General features: G+C 39.2%; 1 protein-coding gene across 5 annotated transcripts in view; it reads right to left on the reverse strand.

Moving 5' to 3' along the window:
• Nucleotides 1-1,219: 1,219 nt before the first annotated feature.
• Nucleotides 1,220-15,316, reverse strand: part of Cyp3a71-ps (cytochrome P450, family 3, subfamily a, polypeptide 71, pseudogene) — a 71,260-nt gene continuing 57,163 nt past the window's right edge. For 2 of the 5 annotated variants that reach the window (XR_015634636.1, XR_015634637.1), the window contains 4 exons: nt 11,118-11,181; nt 8,818-8,998; nt 6,851-7,077; nt 3,259-4,680 (listed from right to left, as the gene is read on the reverse strand). Coding sequence is in view for 1 of the 5 variants with exons in the window: in XM_087579655.1 (XP_087435781.1) it covers nt 1,678-1,773; nt 4,518-4,680; nt 6,851-7,079; nt 8,840-8,998; nt 11,118-11,181 (711 nt within the window). In the remaining 4 variants the exon portion in view is untranslated. Of the gene's footprint in view, nt 1,774-3,074; nt 4,681-6,850; nt 7,080-8,817; nt 8,999-11,117; nt 11,182-15,316 lie in introns of those variants that run through there. The other 3 variants (XR_015634638.1, XM_087579655.1, XR_015634639.1) reach the window with 3 other exon arrangements.

Below are 15,316 nucleotides of genomic sequence, written 5' to 3' on the forward strand. Positions count from 1 at the left end.
CACTAATCAGAATTAGTGGATTATAAGCAGAAGAGAGACATGAAGCTGGGGGAATATGGTGGGGCAGTGTAAGGAATTTGAGGGGGATTTATGGGATGTATGTGAACAAAATATGTTGTGTATACATATGAAATTCTCAAAGAGTAAAATTTTTCCTACATTTTCAAAAATGTTTTCTTTCTAATTCTCTCTTATTCATATTTCTACCTTCCCTATTGATATATAGGAAAGCCTCATATCATGGGTTTATGTTCGCAGGGTAATGTGATGTACACAATACTGGAAGTGCAAATTAATCATTATTCTCACACAGCTGTGAACCATGTAAGCTACAATAATCACCTGCCCAAAAGACTTGTCCAATGGAGCACAGTGTTAAATCATTGTGGCACACATGGTATGGGAGTAACAAATAATTTTTAAATTGCATTTGAGACCCACTCCATGAGATGGAATCAATAACAGATACTGGCTATGAGGTCACAAACCTGAAACTTGGTATGTCTTGTGTTCTAGGAGACAATCTACTACTGTTAAGCTATTAAATGAATGTAGCAATAAAAAAGATTCCTGATAATATACTACTACAGCCATGAAATACTGTATCACTCACCCTTACTAGAGAAATTTCTTTATTCAAAAGTCAATAGTAAACAACAGAACCTAAAACTTGTGAAGATAAAGAGATTTTAAAATGCTCAACTCTAACTAGGTAGGTTGTCTATAGAATAATTACCTCCTCAAAGCTCAAGGATCTATGTAAAATGAAAATAAAAAAGATTGTGAGAGCCAAAGGTAGTAGATGACTTTAAGGAAACAACATTTCCAGACACAACGTGAATGCATGTGTGCACATGAACTCAGAGACTGTGACAAAAGTAACAAGATCTTCATAAACTCAAGACAAAATGCTAGTGGTGAGAAGTTAAAAGTCCTCCCTCTAGCCAAGGACTCATTGTAAGCTGAGAGCTCCTGATAGAGGAAAGGTCAGTTTTTTTTATGGGGTGACACTGTGTCCACTCCATGGCAGGCCTCACACGATGTAAAGATGTAAAGATATCCAACAGAAAACTAGACTCCATAGTTTTGCTTTGTTTTGAAACACTGTGAGAAAATATAAAGTGTGCTGGAGAGAAGATGGGATAGAATCTGGGAAGATTCAGAGGAAAGGAATTAATATGATCAAAATGCATTCAATAAAGCTGACAAAGAATATTTTAAAACAAGTTTAATTAGGATTTCTTAAAGAGATATTTAAGAATACTTTCCACGTAGCATTTATTCTACAGTATTATAACTAAAAGATCTGATAGCAAATCTAAAAATAGAATTACCACAATAGTTCACCTTTACATCTGAATATTATTGATCAAATTACAGAGACATTAATTTCTAAAGAAATTAACAGAGAACACCAGATGTGGATGGAGATGGTCACATGTGCATCAGCAAAGGTAAATTTCCTGTTCTGTCACTGACTGGTCATCTCCTTTTTACTAGATGATACTTTGTATAGACACCAAGAAAGAACAATATGTACTGAATCTTTAAACATGCATCAAGACCAGTCAATTAAGCCTCACTTTTATCTGGAATTCTTCATTAAGAAAATTAAAAAGTTCAATGTTCTTAGACACTGCCTTTGTAAAGAGCCCAATAAAATTCCTTGAGAGAAAATCATACCCCATTTATGACTCCATCCCGTGGCACAACCTTTAGAACAATGGGTTTTTCTGGCTTAAGAATTACTTGTTTACTTAATTTCAGAGGTATCTGCCACAGGGGAAGAAAAATATTGAGAAGCAATGAGTGAACCAATAAGAAACCTGGATTAAAGTAAATTACTAAATAAATAAAAAGTTTTGGGCTAGAGAGATGACTCAGAGGTTAATAGCACTGACTGCTTTTCCATACTTCCTGAGATTAATTCAACCACATAGGGATCACAACCATCTATAATGGGATCTGATGCCCTCTTCTTGTGAGCCTGAAGGAAGTGACAGTGTAGTCATACACATAAAATAAATAAATCCTAGAAACGTGTTGGGAATAATAATGCTTTGCACAACCAAAAAGCTACATTTATTAATGTATATTGTGACATTATGTCTCCCTTATTCTAAAAGCTGTGTCAATTAGATGTTGAGAGCTTGCAACTAAATGATCATTATTTAAAATGGTGATTGAAATGCACTGTATTCAGGACTTGAGACAAATTCAGGCTGATTTATATTACTTATGTTCTATGCTGAAGTGGAATAAAACATGTTTAATAGTTTTAATCTTATTCTTAGATTTTATGCTATATTATTCTTTAACTCTTGTAGAACTATTTTTAGTTTTGAAACTTTCAAGATAACTATGAGAGGAAACATTTCAAATCTCTTAACAATCAACTCCCAGATCATATCTCACCACTACACTTCAGCATATTCAGGGCAAGTCTTTTTGAGTACAGATAGTCTGCTTGCTTTTCTAGCATCTATTCTTGGCTTCCAAGGATGTGAAGAATGGGCAACTGATTCTACAAAATTTTCCAATTGTAATTCAGCCTTGTGCTCTTCAGTGATGAATGGGGAAAGCCTCCAATAGAGAAATCTTCTAGTCACAGGAAAAGAAATAGGAACAAAGCTGTCATGTGGACAGAGAAGTGTCAAATGTAAAATGACTGGAGCTTGAAAGAGCATCTGCCTAATGCCAGGTGGGACATTAGTCTAAAAGTAGAATCATGGTTTATCTGTCTAAACCTTCATACAGAGTTTAAATGCTTTAGTGAAAAAGTACTACATTAAGTGATGGTGTGTGTCGATAAAGCTATATACCTGTCTTGAGGAACAGATCAAAGAATAATTACATCTATCTCTGTCTAAAAAACAATCATTATTATAAAGAAGCCATGCTCTAAATACACCAGTCCTATAAGATGCGCCCATTCCTTTACAGAAAACAAGAATAGGTTATTCAGGAAAATGCAATGTAAATTCTTTTTCTAAGTGTCTTATTTTACTCTTTTATAATTTTAAGTACTGTACACATGATTTTGATGAAGGTATACAAAAACATATACATATAATGTTTACATGCATGGCACTCTTTATTTTGTAATTGATTCATTTATGAACAAAAATGATAACTGTAGGCCATGCTCTCAATCATTTATGAAAGGGTTTCAATGTGAAAATATCCTCAAAGAAACATTTGGAGTCGGAGGAATAAATAATGTAAGTTGATATACAAAAGAGAGGGGATATACTTCAATACAGAGAGAAGAATTATTTTTATTAAAACACGAGGCTTTAAAGACACATAATGGTCAAAATTGCATCCATGAGCCAAAATTGAAATATGGAATAAATCAAGACATTAAAAACCTAAGAGGAAGATTTATTTGGAGAGTGAAGAGGAACTTGAAGTATGAGGGTAGAATAAGAAGGGGAATAAAGATACCTAGTTTATGGAAATATGACAAATACCTATTTTCTAGAGCAGAGCTCCTAAGAAATGAGCTGGAATTTTACTGAGAATGCTCCATAAGGTTGAAATTTATCTTACCATGCAACTTTTAAAAGACTTATATTTTATTCATAGGAGTGTTTGCCTGCACGTTGCATACATGCAACTAGTGGGAAGTCTCAAGAGAAGTCAAAGTGGGCCAGAAGAGACAAATGGTTGTGACCCACCGTGTGGTTACTGAAAAATATACTCAACTCCTTTTAAAGGGCAACAAGTGATTTTAGGAACTGTTTCATCTCATGAGTCCAAGCAAAGGCCTTTTAAAATAGTAATTCTTAACTTGGATGACATGGGAAACCAGAAATGAGCTTTTAAAGACAAACTCTGGGTAAGTTGTATTGTAATTTCAAAAAACACTAGGAATCTTGAGGTTTCTTTTTGAGACACATAGCCCATGTTGGCTTCAAATTCACTAATGGCCAAGGATTTCTTGAAATTATGATCCCCAACACTCTAACTCCTGACTACAGGGATTATAGATATGTACCTTCACAGCCTGTTCATGTAGTTCTGGGAATGAGAACCAGAGATTGGTACATGATAGGCAAGCATTTTGCCAACTAAGAAACCTCTCAGACACCATGTATGAGTTTTAAAGCTGTTCTGTAATTCTAATCTACATGCACAGTTTGAAAAGACTATGAGAAATGGCCTTCCAGGTGCTCTGAAAGAAGAGTCGAACATGCAACAAACATTGAAGATCTGATCATTGCACCTCTGGATGTCAAATGACATACCCGTCTCCAATGGACTTGACTTGAATATCAAACTCAATGAATGGAAACCTGTCACACTGGACTACACTGATTCTTCATAGTACTAAGCTCTATTCTATACAAACAGAGAACAAAAGACTCCTTAGTTAATACCTACATACAAATAACTCATTTGGACAAAAACAAATTATTATACCTCAAATATACATTATCATGTTTATACACAGAATGTTTGGTTGGAAAATTTCTACCATAGAACAATATTTGTAGAGATAATTTTTCCCTCACCTGTGTTTCTTTACAAGGATGGAAGGAGAAGTTTTGCAGAACTTTAGTGACAGCAAGTTTCATACTCATGAGAGCAAATCTCATGCCAAGGCAGTTCCTGGGTCCATTTCCAAAGGGCAGATATACATAATGACCAGTTCTACACTTGTTCTCCTTGCTGAACCTGGAGACATAACAATAGAAGTCAGGAGGATAAAAGCTTAAGAGCAACACATGCAAAGTAGCCTTTTAACATCTAACCAGAACTCATAGGGAGTTTGGGAATGGTTCACTGAACTTCTGCTTGCAGGTATTTGCCCCTGAGAATTTTACAATAAAGGTCCTTTTCATTCCCCTTATCTTATAAGAGTCTCCATATGCGTGGGATAAGATAAATGCTATTTATAAAAAATGCATCCTTGTGAACTCACACAGAAGTATAATAGTTTTGTTATGAGGTAGGGGAAACCAATCATTGTGTGATGGAATGGAGGGCTAATTCAATGGGTGAAATTAATGCCTAGCACTGAAAATCTAGTCAAAAACCCATGGCTGCAGACATCATAGATGAGAATTTAGTGCTCTTGTTCTGCTAAATGGACATGGTACCAAAATTCCTTCTAAATATTTATCTTTACACACAAAAATTAGTGCTGATATTGGCCTCCATCAGAATAGCTTAAGTTTGAAGTGGGATATAGTGAACACAGAAAGTCGTGGCTGGTCATATTGCTGAGAAGTGGTGGTGGAATTCTCAGTACCTTCAAAGCTCAAGAAACATCACTGAATAAAAGGCAGGAAAAAGGTAAGCACCAGGGCATGAAATGTGTGCTGTGACATATTATCTTCTACCCATGTCATGCTCATTGCACTCATGAGCTCACAACATCTGTGGATAACTACTACAAGACTAGACACATCATAATTCCATCATGGGAGGGAAGTGGAACCCAGAAGTTACCACATCACACAAGAGCTATTTTCAATAAATGCTTGGTGGACAAGGGAGTTGTTCTTCAATGGTGCAGCCACTGGTAACTTCTCCAGTATTTAGCTTCTATACATATGCCTCTGCAAGCAGCCCTTAGTAAACTCAAAAGTCGCAAAAAACAAAACAAAACAAAACACATGAAAACAAGAGGGAGACGGGTTGAAGGTAAAAAGGGACTCCACATGAATAGGAGTGAGAAGAGACAAGGCAATGTGAGCAAAAAATGCCCAGAATCCATTATCCACTCATGTGATTGTAGAAAAGTAAAAAGGAACTAGAAAGCAACTACATCTTTAAACAATCAAAATACATTTTGGATGATGCTATTTGGGCTAATCTGCCTTTCTCTGTACCAATACCATACAGTTTTTATCACTATTGCTCTGTAACACTGCTTGAGTTCAGGGATGGTGATTCCCCTGGAAGTTCTTTTATTGTTGAGGATAGTTTTAGCTATCCTGGGATTTTTGTAATTCCAGATGAATTTGCAAATTGTTCTGTCTAACTCTATGAAGAATTGGATTGAAATTTTGATGGGTATTGCATTGAATCTGTAGATTGCTTTTGGTAAAATGTCCATTTTTACTATATTAATCCTGCTAATCCATAAGTATGGGAGATCTTTTCACGTTCTGAGATCTTATTCAAATTCTTTCTTCAGAAGCTTGAAGTTCTTTTCTTTTCTTTTTTTTTTCCGAGCTGGGGACCGAACCCAGGGCCTTGCGGTTGCTAGGCAAACGCTCTACCACTGAGCCAAATCCCCAACCCCTTGAAGTTCTTATCATACAGAACTTTCACTTGCTTGGTTAAAGTCACACTGAGGTATTTTATATTATTTGGGACTATTATGAAAGGTGTCATTTCCCTAATTTCTTTCTCAGCTTGTTTCTCTTTTGTGTAGAAAAAGGCTACTGATTTTTTGAGTTAATTTTATACCCAGCCACTTTGTTGAAGGTGTTTCTCAGGTTTAGTAGTTCTCTGGTGGAACTTTTGGGATCACTTAAATATACTATCATATCATCTGCAAATATTTTGATTTCTTCCCTTCCAATCTGTATCCCTTTGATCTTCATTTTTTGTGTGATTGCTAGTTCCAACTCTGAAAAACACATTACATTTACAAGACTGCAGTGGGTCATTAATTACTTAAGGAAGAAGGAGGAAAACATTCTGCATTTAATTGGTCTTAATTTCTTCCCCTCTCATTTCCCCTCTCCTATCACTTCTTCTATCTCTCTACCATTCTCCTCACAGAATGTAAATGAATGCAAAATCATATTATATCATCTTCCTATAAGAGACATCATAGCATACACAGGCCTGCATGGTGCAGAGTGGGTTCCTGATTCTAGGGTTCTGGTACCTCTCTGGATGAAATTCCTCAGGCTCTGGCCAGTGCTGTGGGTCATGCTGAAGAGGATACAATGGAATCATCACCATTGACCCTTTGGGGATAAACACACCATCAAGTTCTATATCTTTTTTACACATTCTGTGAAGTCTACCAGTAACTGGATAAAGTCTGAGGGTTTCATTAAACACCATATCCAAGTACTCCATTTCCATCACAATATCATAGGTGGGAGAGGCCTGGGAAAAAAGAAAATGATTTGTGCTGAGATTTTAGATTATCTTTCAACTGTGTCTAGTGTTGAATACTCAGTAGGCTCAAAGTTAAGCTCAGCAGATCAAAAGACCTTAGTTATACTTGCAATAAATTTTAAAGGTTTTTGTTTATATTTTTTTATTTTATATATGTAGATGTTTTATTTATATATGTTTATGTATACTATATGAGTAGAATGACCACAGAAGCCATAAAAGGTCCCAGATTTACTGATCTAGAGTTAACGCAGTGGGACCTGTGAATTTCATGCTCAGATTCAAATATGGATGGATCCTATCAAAGAGTAGCCAGTGCTCTTAACCATCGTGGCATCTATCAAGCTTCTTACAAAGTAGAATGACTATGACTTGGTGCCTGGAAGATGCTCATTTAGGGAAGGATCTACCATGTAAGCCTGAGCATGCGAGTTCACATACAAATCATTAATAAAGCCAGACACAGTGGCATCCATTATAATCCCAGTAGCAAGTAGACTGAGACAGGTGGTGCCTGGTGCTCATTGGCTAGACAACTTAATCCAATAGATAAGGTCCATGTTTGCTAAAAGAGCCTGATCATAAAACATGGTGTAGAGAAATTTAGAAATATACACAATGTAGGTCTATGACCTATACACACTCACACACACAAACACACACACACGCACGCATGTGCACTAATTTACATACATCCATAGACACACACACACACACACAAATACACAGAAGAGAGACAGTGACAGAGACAAAGACACAGAGAGAGTTGAGTTTGGCTCATGATTTAGATACTAAGGCTCACACTTTGGCTTCTTCTCCTATAAATATACATAGAGCGGGGAAAACATGGTAGAGGAATGAGTCAACCCACAAAGCTTAATCAAAGACAAGGTTAGCCCCTCTCTGTGCACAGCTGGAAAACAGCAGAACTAGAAGTATTCTTGAACTATGCAGAAAGATGTATGATAAGGGCATATTTTTAATCTCACACAGGTTGGTAAAACTTGGTCCTCTTCTGGTCCTAGATAACAGAAACACAAGGTCAAGCCCATTGTCTGAACAACCTTCTGTTGCCATGACAGAATTTATTGTCTATTTCTCCTTCTGTGGCCCTTTTATGATAATTATTAAACTTCACTGGGAAAAATTAGTGATTGTGTCCTGGTTTAAAATTATCAAGGGCTGTTGGGATATTTCAGTAAACAAAGGCACCTGCCCCAGAGCCTACAGACCTGATTTGGACCTTGAAAACTCATGTGGTAAAAAGAAAACAAATTCCTTCAAGTTTTCCTTTGACATCCACACACATGCTGCAGCACATATGCCCACATATGTATCTAAACTCATACACATTCATAAGTAGGAACATACATATATATACTTGTACATACATGCATACATACATAAATACAAATAGGTAAAAACATTTTTCCTGCATTTGAAAGGTAGCTGAGTGGTGTGAATTCTAAAACTTATGCTCACTCACAGATATATTTACAAACACACACATTCCGAGAAAGTTATGTATACACCCCACACAGAACATACACACACTAACCCTCACTAACACACTATTTGTCTTTCTCTCATTCTCTCTCTGTATCTCTATCTGTCTCTCTCTTTGTCTCTGTCTCTCTGTCTCTCTCTGTCTCTCTCTCTTTCACACACACACATATACACAAAATACTATGGGTGACAAGAATGTCTTTCTTGAGACTTCTCCTTTACCTCCTACACATTCTTCTCATCTTATTGGGCAGAGCATGATCAATTTCCTCCTGCAGTTTCTTCTGGACATCAGAGTGAGTGGCCAGGGAATACAAGACAAAAGAAAGTGTGCTACTGGTAGTGTCATAGCCACCAAAAGTAAAGATAATTGACTGGGCTATGATCTCTATGTCAGACAGGGCTGGAAATGAGAAAACATTTCAGGTAAGTCATGACATGATGGACCATTACGGAGGAGATAAGGACAAAATCAAATGAGCCCTCATTTTCTAGAGAGACTATTAAGATGTAATTCAGTCACTCTTAGACAATCATCACTGTGACAGATTTGTGACACATCCAGGAAAGGAGAATGCTTAAGGCAGGTTGTCCCAATGTTTCTGCTGTTCCTCATCATCCCAGTGGGCAGCTTCAAGACATACATTTTATGTTCTTAAATTTTATTTTTTGTTATAAGTATATCTGTAATCTTGTGGAAAGGTTGTGCCATGTGGGCAGGGTGCTATGTGTGTGTGGATGGCGCCCATGAAGGCCATAAGATGGCACTGGAGGCCATAAAGATAGAGTTACAGAATGTTAGGATTGTGTTGTTGGTAAATTCTTTCTTACAATTAGTGTAAGCCCTTACTACTAAACTGAAACTGGTCCGTAAATCCACAATCAGTGACTATTTTTAAAGTTAACATTTATTTTAGCGATCAAAAATGAAACAGAGATGCATTCAGTCCCCAGAACCTTATACACCAGGCATGGTTATGTTTGTGTTCTGGGTTACACTGGAAGATTGACTGGAGAGAAGAGAGCCAGTGATGGAGGAATTTGGCTTCTGAGCAGCAAGGGAATCAGCCCCTCTAGGACTGATGCTGAGAGCTTCCTAGAAGCTCTTTTTTTTTTACACAAAAGTCAAGTTTAGTAAGTCAATTTCCACATACAAAACCTCCTATCTGATAGTGGACTTGTATTGAAAGACATAAGCAATTTTCAGCTATAGGATACTGCCTGGTTTTCCAGGTATGCCTCTACACTAAGTTACACAGACTCTTGGAGTACTTAGAAAGAACATCATTAAATCTCAGAGATCACTGACAGAAAGCTACCTCAAAACTGAAGTGCCATTACTCCCAGATTCATGCCAAATACAATTTTTCAGCTAAAACACTGCCTCATAGTCTCATGAATTAAAGGTCATTCTTGGACCCACTTGAATGTGGATCAGCCTAGGCTAAATGGACCCTCAGGAAAAAGGAGGAGGAGGTATAGAAGAATTTGAAGTTAGCTGTTCACATGGTGGAGTTTCAAGTAAGCAAACAGGAGTGGACTCAAAACACAGAGGACTTGGTGAGTTTAAACAGTAAACTTTGGGACCAAAAAGATCACACTGCTGCATATAAGCAAATGAGTATATGGGAAATAGTTGAATAGGTAAGAATGCAAAGCTCCATTTCCTTGTCTCAAGGAAATAGACAGGGAGGGATTTAACAAGATATGACACGCATTCATCTGTTATCTGTACACACACATAGCATGTGCACATGTACACATACTCCTGCACGTGCATGTACTACACAAAGAACAGAAAAACCTTAAAGTGTTTTTTATGGTTTTTCAAAACAGGATTTTTCTGTGTTTCACTGCCTGTCCTGGCATCTATGATGTACACCAGGCAGCCCTTGAACAAACAGAGAACCACCTACCTCTGCCTCCTAAGTGCTAGGATTAAAGGCATGCTCCAGCACTGCCCAGCTATGAGTAATTTTTAAGTACAAAAAAGAATGAAGAGAACAAGTAAATTTGAACAAAAATGTTTTTCCCATAAATTACTTAAACATCATACAAATGAAAAGTAAATCTTTACCATGGATTATGGTAGAAAAGAACACGTCCACTAGGGTTTCCCAGAGAGCTTCTGCACCACTTGGGTGCATGTCCCCTGACTGGTTGTTTAGACATAGATGTCTAAGCAGAGCTCTGAGACTGTGCCGGGAAAGACACAAATAGTACCTGTGCTCATGCAGGTAAGGCGGAGACTATTGGAGAGGTCCATTATGACCATGCTTTATGTTAAGAGCAAACTTTTGCCCATGTGCATCCAGAAAATTACAAGCTGATAATAGCCACTTCTGTTTTTCAGCAATTTCACAGAGGTATCCCTCTACTGACAAACCCCCTGTGAGACCCACCCACCTCCTCAACAGCAGTACCCCTCTACCTAGAAAAGCCTGTGTATACATTTCCTGAACAGCCCACCCACTCCTCTAGAGCTGCCTTGTCCACAGACTGGGAAGGGTTTCCTTGCTTACCTTTATGAGACTCAGAGGAATTATTGTGAGCATTCATCATCAGCTGAAAAAAATCCACTTGGTACTGGAAGCATAAAGAAAAATTGCAAAAAGAGAAGGTCAAGGAACAGGGCAGAAATGGATCAAGAGTGCAAAACCATAATTCTCTCATTAGTGAGAACATGGTTCCCTTAAGCTCAAAACTGTGGATAAGATTTTGTGAGTCATCAAGGAACAAAAGCAAATGTGGATGAACTAGGAAGAATTAGCTTCCTCATCAAGCACAGTTACAAACAATTACAATACATACAATCTTAAACAATCACTTTTATTCTTTGATAATGATTTTGAAGGCAAGGAAAACAATATTTCCTTTTTAATAATTTGTATTTGTTATTGGAGAGTTACATACATGTATAAAATCAAATATTGTCATCTCCCCCAACTGTTTCCTCCGTACAATTCCTTCTATATCGACTCTAACATTTCTTCCTCACCACTCCATGCCCTGTTCTTAATCAAGCACTGTCTTAGAGTTTTATTGCTATGTCAGACACCATGACCAATGTAAGTTTTATAAAAGACAACATGGAATCGGGGCTGGCTTACACGTTCAAAGTTTCAGTCCATTATCATCATGGAGGGAGCATGGCAATAACCAGGCATGCATAGTACAGAAGGAGCTGAGTTCTACATCTTTACACAAAGAAAGCCAGGAGCTGACTTAACATGCTCAGAGAGCTAGGAGGAAGATCTCCAAGCCAACCCCAACAGTGACACACTTCCTCCAACAGGGCCACACCTTCTAATAGTGCCACTCCCTGTGTCAACCATATGCAAACCATCACATCCACTGACAGGCCTCCACAGGCTTGTTTAAACACATGAGTCTATGGAGGCCATACCTAAACAGCATAATTTAAAAAGTACATTTAGCTCATCTTCCAAAATCCTATAGTCTAAAAGACCAAAGTACAAATTTTCTTCCAAGATCCATCTAATCACTTAACTATAATCCCCAAATTAAGATAGGCAACTCCAAACTCTGCCATCTCCATTTCTGATGTCAAAGTGGCCTTCAGATCTTCAATGTTTTTTTCATTTTTGTTGACTACAAATTCATTTCTCCTCAGCTGGATCCACTCCCTGTCAGCAGCTTCCCTCAGCAAAAGGCGAGTGACTCTGCCATCTTTACCATCTTCTTTCTCGAAGGCAGCTTCAATGTTACAGCATGTTTCGATGTCTTGGATCCAACTGATCCTCCAAAGGGCTGGCTTAACTTCTCTAGATCTGTGCTCTATAGCACTTTAACTTCACGTTGATCCACACTACACTGCTGTTGTTGTCCATGGTGATCGTTCCATTGTACTCCAATGCACGGGGGTCTTCCATTGCATCTAGGCTTTACCAATAGCCTCTACTATATTCTCTTCATGGTGCCAAGACTTGACTTCTTTGCCTGACTCCTTCAGTCTTGGGCCATCAATTGCAACTGAGGGTGTACTTTCACCAAATGACCTTCCATGGCTCCTCACAGTGCCCAGCCTCAGCTGCTCTTCATGACTGTAGGGAGCTGTATTGGATTTGGGCCTGGCCGCTTTGTGACTGTATGGCCACAGTTAAGATGACTGCCATAAAGTCTTGAGATTGTTGGACAAAAGCCTCTCCCATGAATTTACGGCACAGGAAGAAAATCTCGGAATGCTTTCAGCCTGCCTGATGCATGTGGAACCGACACACCTGGGCTACACCTGGGCAGTGGTCAATTCGCTCCTGCCTTTTGCTTTCTCAGTCTTTGTTTAAGATTTAGGCTGGTCTTCCTGGATATTTCCCTAATTAATTCAGGTCTCAAAGTCAGTCTTTTGTTACCGAAGTCACGAGCCAGGTAGTCATGAGCCAGGGTTTCTCACTGTGCTTCCCAGATATTTTCTACCTGGGCAACTTAGGTATATAAGTGGTGAATAAAGCTACAGGACTCTCTCTCTTTCTCTCCTGGCTTGACATGAATAACCTGTGTGTGTGTGTGTGTGTGTGTGTGTGTGTGTGTGTGTGTGTGTGTGTGCGTGTGTGTTTCTTTTTAATCCTGCAGGCTTTCGCCCGACTCTCAGTACCATGTTGGTGCAGGCACCGATAACTGGAGGTTCCACCAAGATCGGAGAGGAGAGGATTACTGATGGGACGTCCCAGAAGCCCGGCCGGCATAGGAGAAGGGACGTATTGGGTGAGTGAATAGCGAAAAGGAAAATTTTCCCACCATGGGAACTGCGAATTCTACTTCACAACTAGCGGATCAGATAGTTGCTTTGCTCAAGCATTAGGGAATCGGTGTAAAGGAAAAAACAGTTGAAGTATTTATTAAAACCTTAGAAAAAAACTAGTCCTTGGCTTGTTCATTCAGGAGGACTTAATATTCCTGACTGGGAACAGGTTATGAGAGATTTGGAAAGAATGCTGTGGAGATATGGCCCCGAGAGCATTCCTGCCGCCACGCTTTCTTTGTGGAGATTGGTCAAGGATGCTCTCTTGAAAATAAGGGGACGGAGGTCAGAGATAGAAAGAACATTTGGAGCGGCACAAGATGATGCCTCTTGTAGGTCCTTACAAACCTCTGATTCAGATCAGAATTCTAGATCAGAGGGGGAGAAAGGAGAGACATCAGAAGAGGAAATAAAGGTGCCTAAGAGGAAGATTAATAAGCACAGGGCCACTGAAAGAACAGGATCTCATCCCCCTAGTGTTAATCCCTTCTTTAAAGGAGAGGGGGCTACTGCTCCTCCTGCCTATGAACCCTATTCTTCCCTGGAGTGGTGTTGTGAAGACAAGGCTACAAGGAGAGGGGTAATTTTCCGTGAGCCTCCCCTTGGACGGGGGTGGCATTTCCTATTGTTGTGGTCCCGGACCCCAGCAATTTGGATCAATCCATTAGACAGCATGCTCCTCTGAGTTTTAAGGAGTTGAGAAACCTGAAAGAGGCAGTCTCTGCTTATGGTCCCCTTGCTCCCTTTACTTCTGCCATTTTTGAGTCCTATGTTGCATTCACTCTGACTCCTGGAGATTGGCAGCAATTATGTAGGGCAGTATTGAGTGGGGGAGACTTTCTATTATGGAGGGGAGAATTTCAAGAACAATGTGTGCAACCAGCTAGACTTAATGTGCAAGCAGGATTCCCCCAGCGGAATCTAGAAATGTTGATAGAACAGGACAGTATGCGGCCCTTGCAGCCCAGATTCAATATGATCCTGCTGTCTATGCTCAAATTTCCACAGCGGCAGTTAGAGCTTGGAAGGCCCTGCCCAATAAGGCAGCCGGAGAACAATTATTGAAGGTAGTACAAGGACCCGTGGAACCTTTCCAGGAATTTGCGGATAGATTATTACAGTTGACTGGAAGGCTGTTTGGAGATATTGATACTGCCATGCCTTTAGTGAAGCAATTGGCATATGAGAATTCTAATAAATGGTGCAAGGATGTTATTAGATCTCATAAGAATAAGAGTTTGAGTGACTATATTAAATTGTGTAAAGAAATAGATGGGAATTATGTGATGGGACAGGTCATGGCTGCGGCCATGTGGAAGGGACATGGAGGAACCAGGACTTGTTTTGTGTGTGGACAACCTGGACATTTTAAAAGAGAGTGCCCTCAGAACAAAAGATAGGAGGCCCTGGATTATGTCCTCGGTGCCATAAAGGCTATCACTGGGGAAATGAGTGTAGATCTAAGCAAGATGTTGAGGGACAACCTTTAAACCTTCCGGGAAACAGAAGACGGGGCCCGCTCTGGGGCCCACAAGCCAGAGTGTACGGAGCCATGAAAACTTCTGTGGTAGAACATACCCCAACACAGTTTATCCCTCAAACCAATCCCTTTTCGTAAAGGACCTGGTCAGAGGGACCCCAGGAAGTGCAGGACTGGATCTCTGTTCCTCTGCCAGAGCAGTATTAACCCCTCAAATGGGCCCCCAGGCACTTGGCACTGGGGTACATGGGCCTCTGTCCTCTAAGAGTATAGGCCTTTTATTAGGCCGCTGCAGTGCCCTGATGAGACGAATAAGAATCTTTCCTGTAGTGATTGATTCCTATTTTACTGGAGAAATTAAAATTATTGTTTCTGTAGAAAAAGGAGTTGTAGTTATTCCTCAAGGGGATAGGATAGCTCAATTAGTCCTTTTGCCCCGGTTTCATACTGATAATCCTGTGTTTAAATACTCCCGTGGTAAT

Source organism: Rattus norvegicus, chromosome 12 (assembly GCF_021556685.1).
Source record: "Rattus norvegicus strain SHRSP/BbbUtx chromosome 12, alternate assembly SHRSP_T2T, whole genome shotgun sequence".
Classification (NCBI taxonomy): domain Eukaryota; kingdom Metazoa; phylum Chordata; class Mammalia; order Rodentia; family Muridae; genus Rattus; species Rattus norvegicus.